Below are 25,603 nucleotides of genomic sequence, written 5' to 3'. Positions count from 1 at the left end.
TCACTAAACCCTCATAAGCATGCCGGATTTCCCCATTCCTAACCATGTCTTGCTTTTCTTTCCTACAAGGCTTCAGAATTTGCAGGTGTCTCCCTCACACACACAGCATACCTTCACCTGGCTGCCCCATTCCACCCTGTGTTCCATGTGCATGCTGAGCACAAATGGCTGTTGACATAGTTTATGGGGCCTTTGGAAAAAGAGTTAGAGGAACAATTGAGGGACAACTTTGGCATCTTGAGTTTGAAGAACAATCTGCTAAGGTTGTCATCCAGGATTAGAAGCCGGCTTCCGCCATAACTGGTATTATATCTCATCACCTGCAAAACTGATGACCACCTGCTGAAATGCTGGTCTAGTACTAGCTAGCAGGTCCCCTTCCCCCTTTCTTTCAGTACTAGAGATTAAACCTAGCTGCAAGGGAGTCAGGTAGTTTTCAGCTTAAGGCTTTGCAGTAAAGGACAGATGTAAAAAGAATGGGGGATGGAAGAAGCAATTGACAGTACTCAAAAAAAGATTCTTCTCGAAAAAGTAAAAGCAGTAAGGAGGTTTAATTATAGACCTTGCTAACAAGCTTAAGGTAGCAAGGCAAAAGAAAGCCTAGATGAAGTTAAATGACAATAAATGCAGTGTCTCGAGAAAAAGCTCTTAAGGACAGAGAACTGAAGAGTTAGAAAGACAGGCATGGTGGTACAGCCTGCAATCCCAACTAGGGGGTGTAAGGTTGTGTCAGAGCCCACCCATATGGACAACCTAGAGATCCTATCTCAAAAAGAGGGAAGGACAAGGTGTATGGCTCTCACTGGTAGAACACTTGCCTCAAACGTGAGGTCCTGGGTTTCTCCCCAGAACCTAGGGTAAGAAAACACACGTATGTGTAAGAATTGGCTTCTTAGAGTAAGACTTCAAATCCTATTCTGAGCATAATTCCTCTGGAATCCTCTAGTTTGCTTTGGTTTATAGAGAGTAACTTGTTTGTAAGTTACCCATAGGGAATTCATATTGAAAAGAAACCAGTGTGAACGATAATGCTTTGGGAATACATAGGAAACCAAGTACTTCAATTTTCTCTTTCCTCAACAGGTTTATTGCCTTTTAAGAAAATTTTTGTAAAATATAAATACAAAGGCAGAGAATTTACTTACAAAGTTAAAACACAGATTTCAAACATAAACACACAATTCAGAAAATTTTAGTTTTATGTACATTTTTCAAGCAACCTCAACATATTATGTTAGTTTTCAATATTTTACAGGGTACAGAAAAAAATAGCTCAAAGTCTTCTTTAAATAAGAGCATAAAATGTTTAAACATATAAACAATCCGGTTTGATGCGTGAAAAGTAATTTCACAGCTTTTAAATTAGGATATAAAAGTTTCATACAATTAGTTGTTGTGTGTGGACATGGTTTGAATTTATATTACACACTACTGGATTACATCCAATAGCATTTACCTGGCCCAAGCAGGTACTCTGTAAACAAAACATAAAAGTACACTACCACAAATGCCTTCACCGAATTCGCTCCCACAACCAACCACACGGTTCTGAGCACACATTACAGTTTAGGGTCTCTGTCACCAGAGCTTTGTATGAAATTACATCAAAGTGTGGAGCTCCATTTTTCTCCTTAAGAAAGAAAAGAAACAAATGTTCCAAGTAAAAACAAACATACATATCTCAAAGCACGTGTGCATTGAAAAGTAAAAGAACATTATAATTTTGTAAAAACTGACGTAAAAGTTTAAAAAGAAAACAATGGGTTTCTAAGTTCTTCTGACTGGAGTAATTTCTCTTATATAAAGAAGAGATATTTTCATATGTAATAGTGTCCTTTCTTTACAGAAATAGTCGTATTATGACACATATGCACAAGGATTAACACTATAACACACTGTACACAGTGGGGTGGGGGTGGGGGTGGGGCGGGGCTGGTGCGCTCACCAGTAGTCTTCTGAGGTTGAGCCATTGGGGTGGAGCCACTCCATGGTGGAGCCCAGCAGTGTCTGGAGCTCATTTGTGAATTCCACAAGATCTAACAGCTCCTTGCTTTCAGGGTTGAAGGCTTCCAGGTCTTTGGAGCAAGAGAATAAGAGACTTGTAGAAACCTGACGGTAAAACTCCGCCTCTGCGATGGTGACAATTTCCATACTGGGAAAATTGCAGCGGAATATGCGAGAGGACATTTTCAACTTTTTCAGCACATCTGAAAGCAGTAGCCAGTTTCGTGGCCTACAAAATTGAAAGGGGAGTGGCTTAGGTTCCTGGCAGAGTAAAAAGTGCTCCCAATTATTAACTACCATACCCTGACTAGTTGCTAGTGGTTAAGTTTCAATCTGGTTTCCTCCCTGTGTGCTCTTACCCACCGCTGTTCTCATCATACTTATTCTCCCACTGCTGTCCCCTTCAAAGGGGAGGCAGAGTACTTACAGCTGCAAAACTCAGACACATCTGGTTTTAGAGAGAACACTCACTAGGGAAAACCATTGGTACAAGACCCATCACTCTGATTGCTAATGGAAATGAATAAAGTATATCCTGCTCCTCCAGATTTGGCCACAACTCACATGTCTCCCCTGTAATCAGTGAGGGAAGATTAACTCTGAACCCCTACCTCTTTGACCTCTTCTGGGACCCTCACTAAGAGAGCATAAGCATACAATACCATTTCTCCTTTCTTTTCCTACATTTCCACCCCATCAGCCAATTCTTTGGGGGTAGTGACACTGAAGAAAGAAGGTGTTACATTCCTTCTGTTCAACCTGCCACACCTTATGATTCCTGTCACTGGAAAGGCATACATGTTCAAGATAGTGAGTCTTCTGTTAAATTGTAGCTACTGACTTCAATGCCCTCAGGGCTTTAGAGAGTGACTTGAGCCTGTCTTTGGAGAGGGCAGTTTATACCATGCTGTGCCCCATCCACAACCCTAGTAGATATAGTCAAGCAGATAGGCTTTTTTTTTTTTTTTTTAAAAAAGAAAAGGTCTACCACGTTTTGTGCTGTTTGTGTGGGAGGGGGAAAAATGGGGAGAACGATGATGAAAGGGGTGATATTCATCAAGAAGCATTGTACTGATAACCTGACTTACAGAATTGAAGTCTCTTTACATCTAAACAGTAAGAGAGAGAAAGAAAGAGAGAGAGATGAGAGGGAGAGAAGGAAAAAAGAAAAAGGAAGGAGAGAGAGAAGGAAGGCAGGAAGACAAGAAGGCAGAAAGGCAGGTAGGAAGGCAAGGAAGAAAGAAAGGAAGGCTAAATCTACAATTAATTTACCAAGAAAGGAAAAAAGGGAGAAAGAAAGAAAGAAAGAAAGAAAGAAAGAAAGAAAGAAAGAAAGAAAGAAAGAAAGAAAGAAAGGAAGGAAGGAAGGAAGGAAGGAAGGAAGGAAGGAAGGAAGGAAAAAAGAAAGAGAAGAGGGGAGGGGAGGGGAGGGGAGGGAGGGGAGGGGAGGAAAAGAAAGGGAAAAGAATAGAATTCAACCTCCCATCCTCATATGCTTAAAGGGTGTTTCTAACTCTTGCCACCCCAAGAGCAGCCATTCTTACCCCTGAGCGACGGATACTTGGATGTTATAACATGGCAAGAGGGGGCTTTCTGAAAACTCAAATTCAAACATGTCACTGTAGGAATCATCATCATCATCCGGGTCTTCTGGTCCTGGGGGGTTTGCTAAAACATCATATCCACTTTCATCATCTGGTTCTAATATAGGGCACACAGGAGAGAGGAATAGGTAAGCTATGGCAGGACTTCAACTTCAATCCATATATCCAACAACAAATAAAGGGGGAACTCTAAGAGGATCCTTTCCCAACTGAGACTTGTTTCTAGTACCCACCACCCACCTTCCTCACCCAGCAGACAGAATGGTTTGTTCCAACCTGCTCTACTCCCCACTACCCCAACAGTGCTGCTTACCACACACAGAGCTGCCATAAAACTCCCAAGCGCCACTGGAGTCATCTTCAGTTTGACCTTGTAAGTCATTTAAATAATCTACAGAGAAAGAGGGAGGCGGGGGAACAAGATGAAGTTTACCTAAGATCCCATTGGCTTTTTTTCCTACAAATTCATGACCATGGTGGCCATGATGATCCATCAACATCTTTTCTTATACAAAACCAAACATCTTTTCACATACAAAACCAAAGTGGCACTGTACTTTATGTATGTATTCTCTGGTACACTACACTACTCCTCTTATAAAGGACAAGTTAAGGTAAAATGAAAGTGAGTGGAGAATGAGTTGGTGGCATAGTTTGCCAGCAACTATCTGATAAAAGGAATTTAACTCCCAAACCAGTACACTTATGAAGATTTGGGCTACTGCTTGAAGGATCTGGTAATGCCCAGAGCTTAGAAGACAGGATATCCTATGACCAAACACCACAGAACTGCCAAGCAAGTTTAAGAATGGGAAGCTCAGGTTGTTTCATGTGGACTTGTGGTATAGGTGCAAACTGCATTGATCGAAAATGCAAACACCCATTAGAAATCTTTTAAAACATTATCATGAAGATATCAACTAGCTTCAGTAGAATAGGGCTATACCACACAAAAAGTCAAATTCCTGGCAATTGTCCTAAAGTAGGAGTGGGGGAATGACCAGGCTGTATAAGGCTACAAAATCATTTAGCGCCTGAAGGGACAGACATGTTTTCTTCTTGTGGGCTGCCAGAGAACTGACTGCCAGTATTCATCACAGGCTGGGTAAGAACTCTCCCATAGATCTTCACACACACACCCTAACCTCCAATCTAAGTTGCTCCAGTCAGTTAAACTTTTGGATAAGACCGTTCCCTGGATGTTGTCTTACCTGTTAAAAACTTTTCCATAAGTTCGCTGTGGGTCATTTTCATGATGGTTCTACCTGAGTAAGTAGCCAAAGTAGGATCAGCACCATAGGAAAGAAGCAAGCGTACAATCTCCAAGTGATCATTCTCCACAGCATCATGCAGAGGCCTGGGAAGAGATGCACAATAGCGTTAAGTTTGAGCTGGTGGCCTGGTGCAGTAATAGGCACAAATGGAGTCTATGGGTAACATGTATACCGAACTCCTGAGTGTACCATTTCACTCAGATGTCCTTTGTGGACAGGAGGGCAGTGACAGGTGCAGGGTCAAGCACCCCAGCACTCGGCGATCTGGACACCTAATTCTACAGGACAGGTGAAGGGAATTTTTAGGCTCAAGTCCCAAAGCCACATTCATCTTATTCCTGGTCCTTAAGGAGGAACTTGACTATGAAATGAAAGTATTTTCAATGAACTTAAGTAGGTAGTAACAGATCATGAGAAGGGAACTTACAGGGAGTAGACATTTCATAATTATGGAAGTCAGTGGAAAAAGCGGGGGGGGGGGGGGAGTAAAGTGTGGGGGGAAGCAAGCAACTTCTGATCTTATTTGTTTTTATGTCAGTTGTGAGGCTTGAACTCAAGGCCTGGGCTGGCTTGGAACCGTGATCCTCAGATCTCAGCCTCCTGAGTAAGTAGGATTACAGGTGTGAGCCACTGGTGCTTGGCACCTCTGATTTCTTGAAGAGAAGAAACTAGGTACGAAAGATTTGACTGGCCCCCATTCCAGAGCCCCACACAAATCCATAATAACCTTCTGCCTGGAAGCCTCTGCAAAGAGCACACCCGAACCCCTTTTTGCATAGCTCCATCCCAAGGTAATACTGTTAGCAAAGCATGAAAGACCCAAAACATTTCCATTTAGCTATTCTCACAACCATTAGGATTCTCCTAACCTTCTCCTAACTGTAAGTTCCCCTTGCTGGCATCCTCTCACACACCAGGAAAAATGTGTATGCTGATTTGGATGGGGTCTCTAATAGTAAAGTTGGCCCGCTGAATTCCTGGGACTTGCAGTTCACTGTTTAAAATACAACGGTGACTTCATAGATGACCATCTAGGGGTCTAAAAAGGCAATGGTCCTTTCAGAGGAACACTGCAGGACTGGCTCAGATTGGGTGGGAACTTTGCCAGCAAGGTCTGTGTTGGAACATTCTAGAACTGAGTTAGTTCACTCTTTCTTCCTGGGGTTCCCACATACCCGAGAACTCCTGGCCCCAGCATGGCCCTGCTGAGAGCAAGATTCCACTGACCTTGTTCCATCCTGAGCACTGCAGTTGACATCAGCGCCATATTCAAGGAGGTGGCGAACAATGTTGAGCCACCCCCTAGCACAAGCTTCATGCAGGGCACAGTAACCTGCGTTGTCACGATGATTCACATCGCAAATCTTGTTCTCCAGGCAGTACAAGACCACTTCCTGCAAGGAGGGGACAGGAAACCATCAGATCACCACACGGTGACATCATGAGCGGGACTTCTTCATATGGTTCTAAACATATATCCTCAGACACCAACAGCCAGCAAATGCCTTCGGGATGGACACGGAACGTAAAAGGCTTGTTGATAGGGACGGGGCTCGGCAGGTTGGTGACTGTGTTTTGAAAGCTGACATGCTGCCCCAGCTGACTGGCCCTGAGTAAGTTATGCTTCAACTTGTCCCAACCTCCTCTCTGCTCTAGGGAACTCCCAGAGCCCACACAAAGCTGTTGAGAGGGTACAAGTTGAGAGCTTGTGCCTGGCACAGGGTGGAAAGAGGAATTTGGCTATAGCTATTTCAAAGAACCAGAGCATTCTCACTTCATGAGGTCATTCAGTAAGTAGTAGTAGATGATGATACAGGTTTAGATCAAGGGAGGGACAACCAATGGCAGGTGAGGGACTGAATGAGCCAAAGAACCATCCTCAATTAAGAGTAGACGAACCCTTGCAAAGTCCAGGAGCTGAAGCCTGGGCTGCAAGACTTGTGTGATTCCTAGGGTTCACATGCTTTTTATATACCAAATAATACCATCACCAAAAGAGGACTAGGGATGTAACTCAGGGGTAGAGCCCTTGGCCTGCAAAGGTATCTAGATTCCATCCCCAGTATGGAAAAAGGAAAAGGAAAGACAACAGAACTCATGTTGGGGCTGAATCAATAGAATAGCCTTACAATAATGACAGAAAACCGATAGACTACATCTTTTGACCTACACATCGTAAGAACAACATGAAACAAGCCTACCCTGCTCCCTTTGTAGAACGTGTTGTGTCAACAGTGCACAGAACCACTGTTATTAATCTTATTTCTTTGGCGTGCTAAAATATTAATATGAACTGCTCCCGTAAGCAGAACAGTAATTTATTCAATGTTTTATTACCTTGATTAAGAAAGTTTTCAAACACACAGCACAGTATCTGCCACTAGAAAACAAGCGACACCATTTGCCTCTTGAGTCGCGCCCAGCAGAGAGCTGCTGGGTTCCCAGACAACAGGATGGGCAGAGTGTGGGTGGCCCACCAGGGAAAAGGGGCATCCCAGTGGCCATCCTTCCTGACAACTCTTAGGTAATTCATCAGTTAGATCTAAAATAGGGCTTTCTCTGGCCACCCCAGAGAAATGCAGTGCTTCTGAGAAACCCATGCCCTTTTCTAGGAAGGTTCAGTCAAAGGTGAGCACTCACCTGGTTTTCTAACTAGAATGTTCTATATATCCCCCCCCCCACCCCCATGAACCTTAAAGCTGCATGCCAGTAAAACCTGGTTGGCCAAACCCTGTAGTTTCAGATCTACGGCAGCTGCCTTCCAAAACAAGGGAAGGAAGAGCGAAGGCATGCCCACAGTGCTTCTTCCTTCAGGTCCTAACCTGCAAGAAATCTCACAATCCTCTGCGCCCCCAGGCCACCTGCCCTGAGCACCGGTATCCAGGATACCGCATGAAGCCGCTGCTCTTTTCATAGGCCCTCACTAGCCAGACTCGAGTGGACGGCTTCAAGCTAATGAGTTGTGTGCCCCAGCCAGGGAGAAACCCTGTCACGTGACTCTGGGATCAGCTCTAAAGCACCACCAGACTGCTGTGCACAGATCAATTTACTCGGATCCCGACGGCCTGCCTGGTGTCCTCTCAACCCAGGGTTTATTTGTTCTGACAATTATGGCCCTCACCTGGGAAACTTCATTGCTGCTAGGGCTGATGTGAGGGAACCTAGAAATGAAAGGATGTCAAAGCACCAAGAGTCAGTCAACTCTCTCTTCTCCTGGAGAAATGGCACAAGGGGCAGGAATAACCCTACAACCAGGTGAGACGCTTTGCCATGGTCCGGCTTAACTCAGCTGCATTGCTAACACTTGACTCATTCCTTGCAAGCCCCCCTCCCAGCAGGGAATGTCTCAATTGATTCCCCAGTGGCCTAGGAGACAGCATGCAAAAACAGTGGGCGGCCTGGCATGTAACACTTGGAGAAATTGAGGCCCAGATTGGTTAAAGTTCCTCAAGCCACATGAAGTTTGGTGCCTGCTCTGCTGGGGGGATTCAAAGGGCCCCAGGAGGGCTCTGGCTGGAGGGGTTTTGATCCAGCCGTGGGCAATCATCCGTCGGATGCTCTCTTTGGGGATCAAGTGGGCTGAATATACTCTTCTTTGCTGTCACCATCAAAGACACTGGTGAAGATGTGCCATTTACCTCACAGATTTCCTGGTTTATTTCCTATGCCAGAAATGGGAGCGTTTGAAGGGCACCCCAACCATTCCCAAACAAAAATCAAACTGTTTTTCTTGGACAATTCTCTGTTAAGCAGCTATAAGCCCAATGCCATTAACTGCAAAATGTAACCATAAAGGCCATAAACCCGACATTGTTAATTAATTAAATGCCTCATTAACTTTTTTAAAAACATGATTTATTCAATTCATAGAAAATTTAACCATCACCACTAAATGCACAAGCATGTGGTTGCACACTGGCAATTTAGCGTCAGAAACAGAAGCCTCTTTAACAGGAGGGGAAGGTGAGGGTGGCTGGGCATCTGGTTCAGGCACATCTGAAGAGAGAAGATGTTTTAAGCCTTCATGAGTAACAGGAAACAAAGCTGAGACAGGGATAGCTTTTTTATTGCCGTGGTATCTTTAGCCAAACAGGAAACAATGGCAAAGCCTAACTTCTGGAAAACTTTCTCGAAAGCTATGCATTCAATGGCACAGGCAAATAGGGAAGGCACATTGTCCTTTACTTTAAAAGGTTTGGATTGCCACACTGAATGGCCCCCCCCATACCAACATTTTAAATTCTACTTAAAGAAATCCCAGGAAGTTGGATTTGCAGAGAAAAGCTTTATCAAGTAGTTAAAACATTCTGCAGGGAAACTGCTGACCTGTGGAATTTACACTTGAAAGAGTTGGGGGGATGGGATGAAGAAAGTCATTCTTTTTCTTTTCTTTTTTCTTTTTTTCCCTAAGTGGGGGTCTAGGGCCTTGAACTCAGGGCCTGGGCACTATCCCTGAGCTTTTTTGTTTGTTTGTTTTACTCAAGGATAGGGCTTTACTACTTGAGCCACAGCTCCACTTTCAACTTTTTAGTCATTAGTTGAAGATCCTTAGACCTCAGCCTTCTGAGTAGCTAAGATTATATAGGCTTGAGCCAAAGACTTTTAACTTAAAAAAGAGTGGGATCAAGTGTTCCTTGGTTCAGGCTTCAGATCCACCATCTGGGTTTCTTATGAGGACTCATCAGGTCTGGGGGTATGGGTGAATGTAGGAGGTCTCCTAACTCTTGCCTTCTCTGGTCATAAAGGTGTGAGTTGGGTAGAAACATACCAAGATCAAAGGCCAGACTGACAGAAGAGCTCTAGGAGGTCCTTCCTCCCTCTCCTCAGAACTCCAGAACTTGCTGGACATCAGTGCTGGACAGCCCTGCTGCTTGAGAGAGGAAATGACTCCAGTCCCCCACAGCTACCTTGTTCTCCTAGGTAGTAGCTGCTGCTCTCAGCTAGTGCAGAAACAACCGGCTGCCACTTGGAGTTGATCCACAAATAACCAAGCTAATTCCTAAATTCGTCCAGTGAGTCTCTCTAAAATAATCCAGTGATCGCAAAAGGGCATGTTGGCTCAAACAAACAAGAGCGTGTAGAACCCAAAACACACTCCTAGTCTCAGAGGTAAGACTTGACTTCAAATTCCTACCTCACAGCCATGCTTCGGGGCTGAACTCAGGGTCAAGGGGAGAAAGCCAGAGGCTCAGTCATCCCACCAGGAAGAGACACAATGGGCAAGCAGTAGTCAAGGCATGTGGGAGCCAGGGCTCCTGACAAACCCTACCAGCCCTAGCTTTGGCACAGGCCAGCCTGGGCCCTCCACTGTGGTGCTCCTCAGCTTCATACCTCCACACTCAGCTTGCTGTTTTCACCAGCCAACTTCTAGGGGGCTGATGCCAGCATTAAAAAAAAAAAAAAAAGCCATTTCCTTGTGGGCTATTACATCACTATTTCAACCGACAAGAAGGGGGGTGGGGGTGGGGGTGGGGGAGGGGGAGGAGCTGCTGGAGCAGGGACAGAAGGAGGTATCTACTAGCTCTAGACAGGTTGAGGTTTGGAATGGCAATCCTGCCTCGAACGGATACACTGTGTATGTATAGTACTAGTACTGGTTAGTCACCAAGAGTGAAGTGAGTCAGAGTTTAGAAGTAGCACACAGTAGGAGCTCTCCTGGTCACAGCACAAGCAACACCACAGAAGAGTTAATCGAGTCTCTCTCTCTTGCTAATCAGAATCCAAACAGGCTCATTAAAATTCTCCCAGTTGCCAAGGCCTGAGTTATGTCAGCCTTACTATCAGAGATAAGCTGCAGCGGCTTACCTGCCTCAACATGAACTCAACACCAGAGACAGCAACCAGAGCTGGACTCACACAAACAGCATCCCCCGATGTGCAGGGAGTAAACTCTGCTCCCTCTGTCCTTCCTTGCCCTAAATCAGCCAGTCCTCACCATCCCCACACACACCCCAAACCTGGAGAAGCAGCTACTGGCTGCCCAAACCTGCAGCAAACCCCTGGCACACGCACCTCATAGCCCAGCCGGGCTGCCCGCTGCAGGAGGGTCTCGCCGGCATTCTTGTTCACAATTAGCCTCCGCGCCTCTGGTGGCATGGGGCGAGACTGGGTGGCCTCTTGAGGGGAATTGGAGCGTGGCAGCTGTGTGGCCTGGGAGGCTGGTAGCAACTGTTGCAAGCGATCGAAAGGCTTGGGCTCCTGCTTGGCTGGTGACAAATCGTAATCTGAACTGGGCTCCGGCCTCTTTCTGAATCTCCGGACAGTCACCTGTCATAAGATCAAACGGTGTATTGTTAAGGCTGGGTCCCTTTCAATACCTTTTCTCCCTCTTCCCTGAGTGACAAAAGCCTGTAGAGAAAGACACCTTTTCTTCCCACCCCCCCACCCCCCATCACGTTTTGTTGGAAGGGGTAGGCTGTCAGGGCCTCGAGGAGTCCTGGAAAAGGAGGGTTCAGCACCCCCCAAGAACAGGCCAGAGAGGAGGAGCATGGTTTGGGAGGTACCTTGCCGTCGGTGTTTTCCACGTAGTATTCCCCTGTGATTGGCAAGCCCCGCCTGGATTCTTGAGGTACCAAGTGCTTGGTTTTGCACAGTCTCTTCCCGGATGGCTTCTCGCTGTTGTCCGTGTATTTCTGCAGCAGGGAGGCAGCCTGGCAATCCTCTTCTTCGTCTGTGCACAGCACATCTGTCTTCTGGCTTTCTTTAATTTTCTGCTGTTTGGCAGGCGGCCTCGAGGCTGGCGTGCAGCTTGGCTGAGTCTGCTTTTTGCCGCTTGCATTGGTGGATGAAAGGCTCTTTATGGGCGGAGAGCCGGAGAACACAGGCAAGCCTAAATGGGGGGGGGGGGGGGATGGCGGCGGGCGGAGGGGAGGGGGAGGGGAGAAGAAGCAGGCGTTACACAGTTGTAGCCAGTGCAGGAAGAAAAGCCCCATTGTTAGCACTGATCACTGGAGCTTCAGTTTTTAAAGATATACCAATTATGTTTTCAAAGCATTAATATTTTAATTATCCCCCATTCAAATGGCAAATAGGTTAACCCACAAAATGCCAAGTGGCAAGTTTCTTCAAAGGGCCAGGACAAGAGGCCAGAAGCCAGCTCTTCCTGCTCTCCCGACCACTGGGCCTGGTGGTCATCAGGACCTGGAGACAGCCTGAGGCTTGGGAGGCCAGGAAGGAAGTGGGGAGGATTTGGTGGCAGGAATGTCTGTCACATCCTAGTCAAGAGTCAACTTCCAAGGCCCAGATCCCCACACCAGAGCCCTTCCTGCCCTCCAGCAGCGAGACTGGCCTCTGCGTACCTTGGTCATTGTCACTGGCTTTGAGGGACTCTTCAGACCAGCCTCTGTTGCCTTTGGCCTCTGCCCTTTTCCTGCCAGGTTTCTCTTCGGTGAGGTTATTCCCCTGGGCTGTGACCTCAGGCTGAACTGCCTGGGTCACTTCCTTCCTGCTTTGGCGGCCAGGTTTGCTCTCTGCTGCTGACACCTGCTGCTCCCACCGTTCTCTAAGGTGTAGCAGGTGGCGTTGCTTTTTAGGATGGAGCCCTGTTAATTCAATGCACACCTTCAGGTTGGTCAGCTCACTATAATGTGGGTCTTCTAAGTGGTTAGAGGAACTGTTTGTCATTTCCCTCTCAGGCCAGTCATCTAATGGAGAAATAACTACAAATTAATCAAAAAGCCCCCTGGGGGGGAACAAACTGTCTTAATACATCACTAATGGGGGGGAGGGGGGGAAGGGGAGGGGCGTGGCCACATTCGCTTGTCAAGCAGGTGGCCTGTTTGTCTTGGGCCACCCCCCCCTCCCTGGGCTTGGAAGGGAGGGGAGATGGGAGCAGAGTGGGAATGGCAGTGCCCCCTTGGCTCCCCTCCCCACTGCCTACAGGGGCAGCACACCCGCACATCCACACCTCCTGTCTATGCACCCGCCCGCCCGCAGTGGCTGCATGCACAGGCCTCCCGAGCAAGCAGCTAAAGCGCACACCCAGGCCAACTGAGCTCACCTTTGGAGACCCGTCTTCGCTTGGCTTTCAGCAGAGGGTCTTCTGGCAGCTCTTCCACAGCGGTCTCAGTGTGGCTGCTATCACCTGAGACTTTGCGCTTCCTGTCTAGCCGGAGGGCGGGACTGTGCGGCATGTCCGCAGCCACCTGGTCAGTGGGCAGCTCACTCCCAGGCGTCCTCTCCACGAAGTACTTCTCCACAGGGAGATCTTTGTCCTCTGGGGCTTCAAAGGAATCGTGTTTGTTTCCAGAACTGTACTCGCCTGAGGGGAGGGGAAGACAAGAATACAAAAGTGAAGGAACGCCCAAGGTGATCAGGGAGCCACTGGTGCCCGTGTGCACACGCGCGCGCGGCTCCTTCATAGCTCCCAGGAACGGATTTTTCTAAAGGAAGGGCAGGGCTGAAGCCATTCGGCAAGTGCAGCAGGAAGCCAGGCGTAGGCCATGCTCCCACCTTTTTGTAGCTGGGGCATGAGGGGACCCAGAAAGGAGCCGAGGCACCCGAACTCTTTAAAGCACTCTAGGCCTCTCTCAGCAGCAATGTCCAACCATGCTGGGCTGACCTAAAAATCTCTATGGAAACATTTGCTGAGGTCATTATTTTGAAATACACGGGAGGAAGATACAGGAAGAGGACCAAATAGCTCTAAAATGGCATCTACACCAAGGTACCACTTGTGTCCACTGGGGAGATGATGAAGAAAGAGAGGTGAGGTGGTGTGGAAAGAACAGGAGGGTGCAGGGGGGAAGGGCCTGGCACAGCAGAGGCAGGGATTCCTAGTTTACGTTCAAGTTCACAGACAACTTCAAAGGGTTTACGCTCATGCTACACACTGAAATGCCTATCACTGAATCAAGGGACTGTTCCTATTTCCTGTCCAAAACAGGGGCCCCTCCACGGGAGACTGGTTGGTCACCCCACCAGGTGGGCCCCGTTCCTCACATGTAAGCACTCACAGACAAGACCTCACCCCCTTTCGTAGCTGTTGGTGTCTTTTGTAGCCAAGCTAGAGCTTTGCAAAACTGCTAGATGCAGCACCCCGCACCCTCTCCACTGTGGGCTGCTTCTGTTCCCTGTACTCACAGGGAAGGGGGGGGGGGGCGGCACAGCAGCGGCGGGCACCTGTTCTTTCAATCATCCAAACCCAACATCACCCCGTAAGAAACAAATAGCTCACCAACTTCTCTGCTAATCACGTTTTCTCCCAATATGCGATGAAATATAAACGACAACTCTGCAACAACCCACTGCAAGGTTCAGTGTTCATCCTTGCTCCCCTAAAATGACCCTGGCAGCCTAGATCACCTCATGGTAAGGGGTGCTGCCAAAGGAGGCTTCTAGATGAGCTAAGCATATGCCTGCTTCGAGTGCCACAGGAACACTGGACCAGCTCCCTCATGCCCTGTCCTTCTCTCCAGGCAGGGGTCACCCCCCCAGCATTGAGAAGTGGTCAGCTGCGAGTGTCACCTTGAGACATGTAAGACTTCCATCTCTTCTCACCAAGGAATGTCAACCCATCCCTCCCCTTCCCATGATGGTGCACCATATGGATAAAGAAGAGCCTAGCAACCAGGCCCCTCCTGAAAGTGCCACCATGGAGAGCTGTGGGTACACCTGACCCAAGGACTTTGGCCAAGGCAGGCTCCCTCTTGCAGCAGAGGGAGCATATACCCAAAAACATGCGGGCTGCGGACACCTCTGCTCACATGAATGCAGAAGGCAGGTCGCTGCACTCTACTTTGGGAAGTAACAGTACTACTTTACAAACTCAGCTCCTTTCAGCTTGAAGACCAGAATAGTCCACTCAGCTGCCCCACTCAGGCAAAGGAAAGGGCCACAGGAGGCTAAGAAAGATCCTTCAAAACTGAATTCACTTCTGTAGTTTAAACTTTGAAATATCAGTCTCCCCGCCCCACCCCCACCCCATCCCCTCTCCAACCTGAGTGTTCTTTTTTTTTTGGTTCACTTCATCTTATACTTGAACTCCAGGTCACATGTATTTGTCTAAGGCATTGGGGGAAGGAATTTGTATGACCCACAAGAAAAGCACTTGGAAGAGGTGAAGCACCTGTTTTGTTCTTCCATGCTCAAAGAGCACCTCTCCAAGACCCCTGATCTTGCTACCTGTGTCTCTTCTGGGGTTTCACCTCTGGGAAAGGCTGGCTTGTTGGGTGGGAAGGCCTGATTTCACACCCTGTTCACAAGGAGGTGGAGAACAGGGCTGGGGAACACTGTATACCATTCCATGTTCAGCTGTGCCTGGGAGGCTGTTGCTTATTGTATGTGCTCAGTCCCTTTCTCTCTCATGCTGAGATACCCCAGGGATGATGCCTGTGGTTCCATCAGATTCCATCCAATTCCCTTCATCTAAAGTCCCCAAGGCTTTATATGAAGGCAACCATGAGCCATCAAAGCTCCTGAAGAACAAACACCCATCCTGGCTCTAGCTACATTCCTGCAGGCTCTGACTTAGACCTCCTTAAAAGACATCTGTCCAATCTCTAGCTGCTACAGGACTCCTTGGAAAGCGAGGGACTCGTCACTGCTGCTACCCCTGCCCTTCCTCGTGTTGTTCAGGGTGGAACACTTGCTCCCTGTAGCATGGTCATCTGCCTTGCAGCACATGCATCCCATAGTTTACCATGGTTATGCCAGTGTAACTCAAAGAGGCATCACCATGGCAACATTTACATGTCACCATAGCAACAAAGCAACTTTGCCACTGTTGGCCACTGTCACAGCCATGCCCAGTGAGTCCTAAATACCATGGCAGAGTTTGGAGGGTCAGGGAGGAATTCAGGTCCCTTCTGCAGTAGCTCCATCTCCTGCATGGGTGGGCTTTGATACTGTTTAGCCTCTTTATAACCAAGACTTTGGCACTTCTCTGTTCCAAATTAAAAGTGGTTCATAAAGCTTGTGAGAAACTTCCTTAGCCAAGAAGTCCTGTCCAGCCATTCCTCCCAACTCCTGCTCAGACATTGCCAATGATCAGATTCTATGGCTACCAAGTGGCTGGCAAGGGACACAGATGGCCACTTGTGTTCAGAAAGAAAAAGAAGGGGGGGGGAAGGGGTCAGTGCTTCCTTGTCTTTCCACATCTTCAAAGTGTACAGTTCATACCAATGAACTTTCAAGTTGAGGAGCCTCCTAACTCATTCGCTCAACTTCTAAAATAAAAATTTAACTCAGGAGCCAGGTGCAGTGGCTCACAGCTGTAACCTCAGCTACTTGGGTGGCAGAGATCAGGTGGATCACATTCAGGAACAAAAAGTTACTGAAGCTCTATCTCAACAAACAAAGTGGATGTGGTATGCACTTATAACCCCCAGCTACTTGGGAGGCATAGGTAGGAGGATAGTGGTCTAGGTCAAAAGCCAAGACCACACTTGAAAGGACTGGGGCTGTGACGCAGGTAGGCCTAGAAAACCCCATTACTGCCAGGCACCGGTGGCTCATGCCTGTAATCTTAGCTACTTAGGAGGCTGAGTTGTGAGGATCTCGATTCAAAGCCAGCCTGGGCAGGAAAGTCCATGAGACTCTTATCTCCAATTAACCACCAGAAAACCAGAAGTGGCACTGTGGCTCAAGTGGTAGAGCACTCTCTTTGAGCTGAAGAGCTCAGGGACAGCACCAAGGCCCAGAGTGCAAGCCTCATGACCAACAACAACTTAAGGAAGGAAGAAGGAACGGAGGGAGGGAGGGAGGGAGGGAGGGAGGGAGGGAGGGAGGGAGGGAAGGGAAGGAAGGAAGGAAGGAAGGAGAGAAAGAGAGAAAAGAAAAGCCCATTGCTGTAAAAAATAAACAAAAAACTAACTCTGCCACCACAGAAAAAAATGAAATTAATTCACTTCCTTACATAAGCCCCTCCCCAACAAAATACTCTGTGACATCACAAACCACTGGTACTTTATTAATGGAAAGCTGCCTCAGAAAGGGAAGGGATTATAGAGGAGACATCATAAATTCTTTGGTGAGCCCAGCCCACTCCAGCTGCCAAATGCACACACAGCTTGAGTCTTGCCCATAGTGACATCTGTGGGAAATGAGACCCATGCAAAGCAGGGCCCAGTTAACTTGTGCCTGAATGGGTCCAAGCATTGTTGTCTCCTCTCCTGAATAATGTGGTGGTAGCAGCAAGCAAGGGCAAATACTCCTTTAGGGTGGGCATTCCTCCCGGTTAATCACAACTCCCACCCCCTTCTTCAAAATGAACCTCTTGCGTTCCCCCAACCCTCCTACTTTTCTCAGTGCATGCAGAACACTAGGTGGTCAGTCTTGGGATCTTCCCTGTGCCTGGAGAGGCAAGGCCTTTGTGTGCTATCTTGGCCTTGACTTCTACTCCTCTTGGTCACTCTGATTTCCCTCCCTCCTACCCTCCTCATTCCTTTCTTCCTTCTCCCCTCTTTCTACCAGAGGTTGAACTCAAGGTTTCATGCTCTTACTTGGCTTTTTTGCTCACAGCTGTCATTCTACCACTTGAGCCATACCTCCTCACCCAGTTCTCACTCTAGGTTCCACAAGAAAAACAGAAAGGAGATATCTATATCTATATCTAACTACATCTACATCTATCTATCTATATCTACAGCTATCTATCTATCTATCTATCTATCTATCTATCTATCTATCTATCTATCTATCTATCTATAGAGAGAGACCTCCTTGGGGAACACATAGGGGTGAAGCCAGATTCTTGAACTTGAGGGCAGTGGCTACAGTGGAAAACCAGAGAAGGGCTGAAAGATAAGAAACACCTTCCCCCAAACTCCACCTTGCCCACTTCTTGGATCATCTGACAGCCTTTCTCCAGAGCTGGTGAAACATTTTAGGGCAAGTCAGAAGAGAAGTAGCTTTGTTAACCGTAAGTATCAGACAAAGAAGACTTTCTTTTTCACACTTCTCCTAAAAGCAGCTTGGACCCTTGACTGCCCCTTGTCCAGGCCATGTCTGAGGTCCAGTATAAGGCAACTTCAGATACACCAAGAATCTTGGCCAAGTGGGTAAAGCCACACTTAATAGCAGCTGAAACGACCTTCTTCAGGACAACCAACCAGTCCTGTTTACTTAGAGCTAGACACCAAGGAAGAGCTGGAAGGTGTGTTCTAGACGGCCAGAACATGCACTCTCTGAGCACAAACCCTCCCTGCAACTGCACCAGGCCTAAAGGAACCATGATTAACAGTGCCAAACCTACAAGGACTATGTCCCTCGAGGCCACTAATTAGACATTCTGTGTACCCCATTTTCACCTACACACCCTAATTCACTGTCACCAGTGAGGTTTCTGAGGGCTGGAGCCATCCTCAAGTCTCCAGCACATCAGAGAGAACTACTTCCTCCAAAGGCTGGGTGACACATCCTAGCCCCTAGGGAACCCAGTAAGCAACTCCAGAAGTCAAGCTTAGTTTTTTTTTTTTTTTGGGGGGGGGGTGAGAGGGACGGGACTCATTGTTGGGACCAAAAGTGTCCTGAAGAAGGCACTTTTTCCTCTCCACATGTCACCACTAAGACATAAGCCATACTGTCTTGTTGGCAGAGCACCCTTGTCATAGGCCACACTCAGAGATGACAAACAACCTAGACATAACAAATACTTGCTCTCATCTTTAGGGTGCCTTTGTCCTACCTTATCTCAGTTCAACAAAACTATCATCTGGAAATAGGAAAAAAAAAAGCCCTTGTGGGGGGTGGGAGGGTGGGGCTGGCTAGAAGTAGCAAGCGATTCCTACCACCACAGTATCATTGACTATGGCCCAGTGTTTCTTTGCAAAAGAGACAGCACTCTAGGAAAGCATCTGTCACAGGTGTGGAATTCCTGGCTAGCGCACGTTTAGAACACTACTCCACGAAGTTTCTCCAAGTAGTTAGTTCCCAAGTGGACCTGAGGCCATCCTAGGTGAGTCACTTCCTCTCAGCTCCCTGGGTTCCTGGGAGCAATGTGGCCCCATTCTCACTGACAAGGCCAAGCGAATCTGCTTGAGTCTACTCACATCTCTCACTGTCGTTCTGGTCAGCAATGGCCTCCTCCAGGGCGACCGACTTTGGCTTTTTGTCCTGATTTCCTTTCAACCTTTCCCAGTCGGCTGGGCTGAATTTGCAGACCTCGGAGTCTTTGGTTGCTGGGTGGCCACCTTCTCTCTCTTTCATCTCCAACTCTGAGAAGCGCATCATTGCACGCTAGAAACAGAATGGGAGACGGAAAAAAAAGAAAACACAACAACCTTACCATAAAAGCTATTTCATGTGCCTTACAATAAAGGAAATTATTTTCAAAGGAAAGTTTGCCCAAAAACCAACCACAATTTATGAGATATAACTCAGATATTTTAAAGTTTAACAGATAAAATTTAAGAGTATGGATATGTAAGTAGTCACACAATTCTTTATCCATAAAGTCATGTGCATAGAGATACAGATGCTGTGTGTATGTATAGCCATACACACACTATTGCAGAGAGACAGACATTCTCTTTGGAAGGTAAATAAAACAAAACAAAAACACAACGCAAAGAAAACAACAAAAGAAAAACACAACAGAAAAGAAACAAAATGCACAATGAATAAAGACGACCATGGCCCACAAACTTCCCTTTGTATATTTGGAAATGAAATTTAAACTCAAAAGGTTTATGGAAGATTCTAGTAATAAAAATTTGAAGAACTGACCTCACAGTAAGCAGCGGGTAGACATAAAATACTGTCCTCTTGTAATCCTTCCATCTATGTAATTAAAATGGGCACTCAATGGATCATTTAGATAACTTCATCCATTTTTATCAGCATAAACCAATTTTTTTCTTAACATTGCAAAACAATTTGGCTTTATTCATCTTTTAATTAAAAGTAAAATATCTTAAGGAAATTCCTATATAACATCTATCATAATTCACTAGCAAATTAAAATACATACTCTATCCCTTTAAGCGAGCTTTTTCTCTTTTTTCCTGTCTTTTTGGTGAAAAAAAAATTGCACTATTCCCAGACATGCGGCTGCTAGGCATCTCCACCAAGTATCAAGTAAGGCATTCTAAGCAGTGTTTTCTAGATACATTGTTTTAACAGGCAGAGAAATCAAAGCAAACTGATAGGTAAACTCATGCAGTCTTTAGACAGCCCTCATAATCATTAAAACTTGCTATCAGCATTCCAGTAGAGTTCTCTTATAATCTACAGAGTAAGTAACTTCTTCAAGTACGTATCCTGATGTCCTCACGTCCCCTTACTGAACACATTTCATACATTCAAATTACCACAAGCGTCATTAACCAAATCTGCCTGGTGCCCTGCCTGTCTTAGCACATTTCCCCCCAATCCTCTTTACACATTTGCAAACTGACAACTGATCAAAGGGAGTGAAATTCGGGGGTGGGGGGGAGCTCACCTGCAATGCCCTCTGCTCCCGGCTGAGCTGACTGGAATCGGCATACAGTTCGGTAGTGACACACTTGAATCGGTCACCCACGTAACCCGCCGAGTTGGCAATTCTCTTGGCCAGCTTTGATGGCTTCGGTTTCAGCACTTTGCCATCGTTTGAGTCTGCCTCCTCAGCTCCATCTTTGGTATAGGTGGGGGTGACGTCCACACTTGCAGGGGCACCACCGCCCACACAAAACGGTTTGGGATCTTCTGGGGCTTTCCCAAAAGTGACAGCAGGGCTCTCGCTCCCCAGAGTTGGCTCCAAGAACGGAGTTGCCACCGGCACCCCTAGATTCTCCTTGTTGGTTGTCGGCGGAACATTGTCCTTGCCTAAGCTGAAGACTGGCTGGCCTGTAGCCTGCTTGAAAGGGTAAGCCTCGTGGAAGTCACCGATGCGCCCCAGCTCCTCTCGCAGGGAGATGAAATCACGGTGTTGCTGCAGGGGCAGGTCGGCTGGGGGCTTGGCGGGCTCGGTGCTCTGGCCAACACTCTCGGCTGCGAAGCCGGGCTTGGAGACATTCGCTTCCGTCTTGGCATCGGATTCTTCTCGAAGAAGGTCCACGTAGACAAGCTTGTCACTTTTGACGACAGTCTTCCCTTGGTTCCAGCTAGGTGTCGGCTTCAGGTTCTTGTCAGTGGGGACTTCGGGGTGCAACTTGGTGCTGCTGGCCTCCAGCATCTCAGAAAACCGATTGCGGAGGCTCGCCTCCTCATAGCGGGCTCTCTCATGGGATCGAGACCGCCTCTCGGGTTTCTCTTCTTTAGTGATCTCGATGGGCGTGTGTGGGATCAACATGGGATGCACCATGCCCAAACCCAGGGCATCTTGGTAGGTTACGAATTCTGGCCGGCCTGTGGGCAGCCCGTAGGGGAGGCCAGGCTTTGGGGCAAGGTGCCCGGGAAACAAACTGCCATTGGGTAACAAAACTGGGTGAGGGTACACAGGTCCTTTGCCATGCAAAGAGAGGGGGCTTATAGCGATGCCTTCAGGTGCTGGGTAAGGGAGGTAACTTCGGGGGTAAGGAATTGGTGGGGACCTGAATGCTTCATTTGGAGACAGAAATAATGAACTTGGTGGAAGGCCATTCTCGTTTGCTTTAAAACTTGGTTCTGGGTTGCCGGCTTTGGCACCCTTGCTGCTGGTACTGCCATTGTGCTTGGCAGGTGTGGTTGGGGGCTGGCCCACATGCTGAATGACGGATGGCGTGGTGTCCATGGTGCTCCTGTTGGTCTTGGTGCCATCTGCATTGGCGTTGGGGGCTGGCGATGCGGAGGCCGGCCGGCCTGCGCTCGACACTGACCCGGAGACATTTGTGACCACGGCGTCTGTGCCACCCATGCGAGGACACGAAGAACTCCGCTGCTGCGGTATGGCCCAGTCCAATGTCTTGTTTTTCAGAGACAAGCTTTTGCCATTGTTCTCTTCGTTAGGACTTGGCCCGGGCACCACCCAGGACGAGGGAGCAGTGCTAATGATTTCAGATCTATAGATAGCACAGCCATTTCCTGGAGGAGATAAGGTTTCTTTTGGAATCTCACTTCCGGAGAGCACTAAGCCACTGGCAGCCCTGCTGTGAACCAGGACTGTGGGAGCCATCTTTTTCATGTGGTCGGCTTTGGAAGCATCGACATCCACCACTTTAGAAGACAAGTCTAGTGGCTTATCTGTAACGTCTTTGGTAACCGTCTGCTTTTCCAATAAAGGAGGGGAGCCCCCATCTTTCCGGTCTTGAACCGTTGTCTTCCGCAGGTGCCCAGACACTGGCTGGGCACTCTCGTTCCCTTCTGGAGCCTTGGGATACTTGCTGTTTGAGAGCCTGGCCGTGGGGAACTCACTGCTGACTGTCATGTATGGCTTCGACAAGGTGACGGAGGGAGAGGTGGAGATCCTGGCGTAGGGCTTATGGAACTCAGAGTAGGTATCTGCAGTGGGCTGGGTGGGAAGGTGGACCCGGGGCGAGGGCCGAGGTGAGGGGGGCAACAGGAGAGCTGCGTCCCCGGGCAGGCCACTGGAGACTGCCTTGGCAGAGGGCACCCTTGGCTGTTTACTGTTCTGGATGTGAGGATAGGTGTGGGAATCGACGGGATTCCCAGGGCTGACACCCATCTTCCATGGGAGGCTCTTGTCTGCACAGTGGACGAGAGGTGGGATGGCTGGGGAGGCTGAGGGTGTGGAGAGCCGCATGGGAGAAGCCAAGGATGAGGGGATGTGGGGACTGACGTAGTGAGGGGGTGGCAGGTAGAGAAAGCGCTCCCCGTTGGTGCAGACCGGAGAATACAGCGGCTGGGCCAAGCTGTAAGACTGCTGAGGTAGCAAGGCCTTGTACATGTTCAGTGAATACTTATTTGGCGAATCAAGGAAAGGGTAGATGGCTGGCGTGGCCCCCTCCATGTAAGGATTGACCCAGGGCAGCCGCAGGTAACTAGCACCATTGATGTTGAGCGGGCTCTGTTTGTCACTGGTAGGCCTATCCAAGCCCAGGGTTTCTGCCGTGGCTACAGCACTTTTTTGTATTCCAGGCGGTGTTTTGTATATAGCACTGAAGCCATTTGGGGGCTTTCCAGAGACGGCAGAAGCTTCCACGGTCTCAGATGTATTCGGTTTGAACTGAATGTCTGGATTTCTTTCGGAGGAAAACCCAAGGCCACTGAGAGTGCTTGTCGCAGCCTCCCGACCTTTCTCCGAACCCAGTCCACACAAACTGGAATAGACGATGTTTCCAGGGACCCGGAGCCCTTCCCGGATGAGGCCAGTGCGGTCCATGCTCAGTGCTGCCAGGCCATCAATCCGATGGGCGGTACTGGCGTCCACCTTCGTAGAAAAACAACGAAGTGTTACTTTTGGGACACGAAATGAGGCATAGCACCCATCCTGAAAAGAAGTGGCCACCTAGGTCACATGACTTTCAGCCTTAAAATCCCAGAGGAAAAGGTTACAGACAGAATTCCCGGGCTCCACTGCCACTGCCTGTCTCTTGCCTCAGTTCGACTAGCAACCTGTAAATTAATCATTGATCCTTTTGGATTCAAACCCCTTACATTATTTCAGTCATCTATGAACTCTGGCAAACTCAACTTTTCAGCAAAAATTCTCTGCTGTAGCAGACAACACACCAAATACAGATGTTCTACACATCACCATCACGGGGTTAAGAACTATCACACTTAACCCTCCAGGGCCTGTTAAGTGGGACGGAGGGACCATTTTTCTTGGCTATAGATAGGTAGACATTATTTAACAGAATAAAAACTAGGGAGACAACAGAACAGGAATAGAGAACTTTGGCTATCCAAATCAATAAAGAGACCAAGGGTCAAATTGTGATTTTTGTCTTTTATTTCCCCCACCCCCCAACCCTTGTCAGTCATGGTGCTTGAACTCAGGGCCTAGGCGCTGTTTCTGAGCTTTTTCACTCAAGGCTAGCAACTCTACCACTTTGAGTCACCGCACCCCTTCCAGTTTTCGGATCGTTAATTGGAGATGAGAGATGAGAGTCTCGAGGATTTTCCTGCCTGGGCTGGCTTTGAACCCCAATCTTTAGATCTCAGCCTCTTGAATAGCTAGGATTACCAGCGTGAGCCACCAATGCCCAACATTGTTTTTTTCTTTGAACTTTTCCTCTACTGTACCCAAAAGTCCCATTTCAGATGCTACTGCAAGGTAAACCCAAATGGGCTGCTGGAAGGCAAGAAATGTACCCAGTTAAGAGCATTAATGTGGTACATAGCTTATGGAAGACAAGGCAGCACAACTCTTGCCAGTATCTAAGGGAGGGGGACCCATGTCAAAAGGAACAAACACACTGCCAAGAAGAGCCTGGCTGAAGACCTTGTCCTGTACAGAGGCTTTCTCTACTCAGCCTTGAAACATCCTGCCCATGGTATGCAAATTAGTGCATGATTGACTACAGATCGCTGATATTCAGCTATCACATCAACAGACATCATTAATCTCTTACCACGTTGTGATTCAAGGGATTCTCTTCCCTCAGTTCCAGTCTGGTTTTTGAAGTGTCACCATCATTTACAGGAATTTTCCTATTTAAAAGGATACATCAACTTCATGAAAACATTCCTCGCTGAATCCATTTTTCACATATTCCCCCAATGGGGTGAATTTCTAACTCCGTTTTTTAAAAAAATATCCTTGACCTTCCTTGCCATGACCCAAATGACATTTCAACTTGCTCTGGAAAAACAAAGGCAGGCCTTTCAAGAATTATAAGCATGTCCCCAAGTGGGCAAGCCAGAAATTAAGCATGATCACTTCTCCTGCAGGATCTTTTTCTCTAGAATGGCCAAGTGTCGTCCCAGCCAACCCTTATAAGCTATTCTGCAGGGGAGGCATTAAGTAAAATGGCTCAGACTACAGAAGCTGGAAGTCCCAAGTCTATCACTTCGGTGTTAACCATTTAGGGCCAGGCTTTCAAAACTTTCCCCCAAAACAAAGTTAGAGACTGAGTCCTAGGAAAATGGTTTCCATGGTGATAATGAAGTCATATGTGACTGCCTTTATCAAAATGATGGGGGAGAAGGGGAGGTACACACTAGTATCATACAAATGTCAGCTGCTCCAGGCTGAAGAGGAAACTGCACATCTGTGCCAGGCTGCTGCGGCTGCCCTGGGACTTGTTATCAGAGAAAGCACTCGGTGCCAACTTCCAAATCCCCAGGATAATGTCGCTGACAAGCAGCAGAGAAAAAGTTTCATCATTACCCTAAAGAGTAGCTTCAATCATCTACTGTTTAGCTGTCTCTACCCTTCTCCAAAATCACCGATGAAAAGCATATCATAGCTGATGGGCAACTAAAACAAGGGGGCTGCACTGGGGTGGGGGTGGGGGAGGGAGGGGATGGTCTTATGGGACCAGCAGCAGAGGGCAACCCAAAAGCCCAGGCTCCACAGAAGGAGAGGGTGGCCATCTCCTCTGCTTATTACTAAGCAAACTATTTGTTTTAAAAGCACATCGAATGCGGATCCACCTGGGCCCACACTCCTGACATTTAGAGTTAAAGCAGCATATAGACTGGGATTAATTCTCCTTCATAAATATGAAATAATAAATTAAGGACGAAAGTGCACTGAAAGGCTGCTTTAGGGGCTAATCTTTTAAAGGGCGGCAATGCTTCGCTGAGCCAGGTTGCCTGTTAAAACTGTAAATCAAGGGCCGCCAGCTAGGCTATTGGGGAGATCTCTCCCCGAGCCCTTTCAGGCCCCCTCTAGCTGTGAGAAGGCAAGGCAGGGGAGGGTGTGTGTGTGGGGGGGGGGGGAACCTTGGGCATGAGCTCTGCTCGGAGGAGCGTGGG

General features: G+C 47.8%; 1 protein-coding gene across 6 annotated transcripts in view; it reads right to left on the bottom strand.

Moving 5' to 3' along the window:
- Nucleotides 1-1,622: 1,622 nt before the first annotated feature.
- Bcor (BCL6 corepressor) overlaps nucleotides 1,623-25,603 on the bottom strand; it is a 130,070-nt gene continuing 106,089 nt past the window's right edge. For 3 of the 6 annotated variants that reach the window (XM_070040628.1, XM_070040626.1, XM_070040627.1), the window contains exons 3-15: nucleotides 24,256-24,334; nucleotides 20,262-23,108; nucleotides 19,547-19,600; nucleotides 18,871-19,057; nucleotides 12,882-13,142; nucleotides 12,181-12,525; nucleotides 11,386-11,711; nucleotides 10,895-11,149; nucleotides 6,110-6,276; nucleotides 4,820-4,965; nucleotides 3,922-3,999; nucleotides 3,549-3,705; nucleotides 1,623-2,233 (exon numbers count right to left, since the gene is read on the bottom strand). In XM_070040628.1, coding sequence (XP_069896729.1) covers nucleotides 1,942-2,233; nucleotides 3,549-3,705; nucleotides 3,922-3,999; nucleotides 4,820-4,965; nucleotides 6,110-6,276; nucleotides 10,895-11,149; nucleotides 11,386-11,711; nucleotides 12,181-12,525; nucleotides 12,882-13,142; nucleotides 18,871-19,057; nucleotides 19,547-19,600; nucleotides 20,262-23,108; nucleotides 24,256-24,334 — 5,194 coding nt within the window. In that variant the 3' untranslated portion in view covers nucleotides 1,623-1,941. The remainder of the gene's footprint in view (nucleotides 2,234-3,548; nucleotides 3,706-3,921; nucleotides 4,000-4,819; nucleotides 4,966-6,109; nucleotides 6,277-10,894; nucleotides 11,150-11,385; nucleotides 11,712-12,180; nucleotides 12,526-12,881; nucleotides 13,143-18,870; nucleotides 19,058-19,546; nucleotides 19,601-20,261; nucleotides 23,109-24,255; nucleotides 24,335-25,603) is intronic. The other 3 variants (XM_070040630.1, XM_070040629.1, XM_070040632.1) reach the window with 3 other exon arrangements.

Source organism: Dipodomys merriami, unplaced genomic scaffold (genome assembly GCF_024711535.1).
Source record: "Dipodomys merriami isolate MVZ:Mamm:240054 unplaced genomic scaffold, mDipMer1.0.p SCAF_3, whole genome shotgun sequence".
NCBI classification, from domain to species: Eukaryota; Metazoa; Chordata; class Mammalia; order Rodentia; family Heteromyidae; genus Dipodomys; species Dipodomys merriami.
Note: the sequence above shows the minus strand (reverse complement) of the source record. Positions and strands in the feature narration are given on the sequence as shown.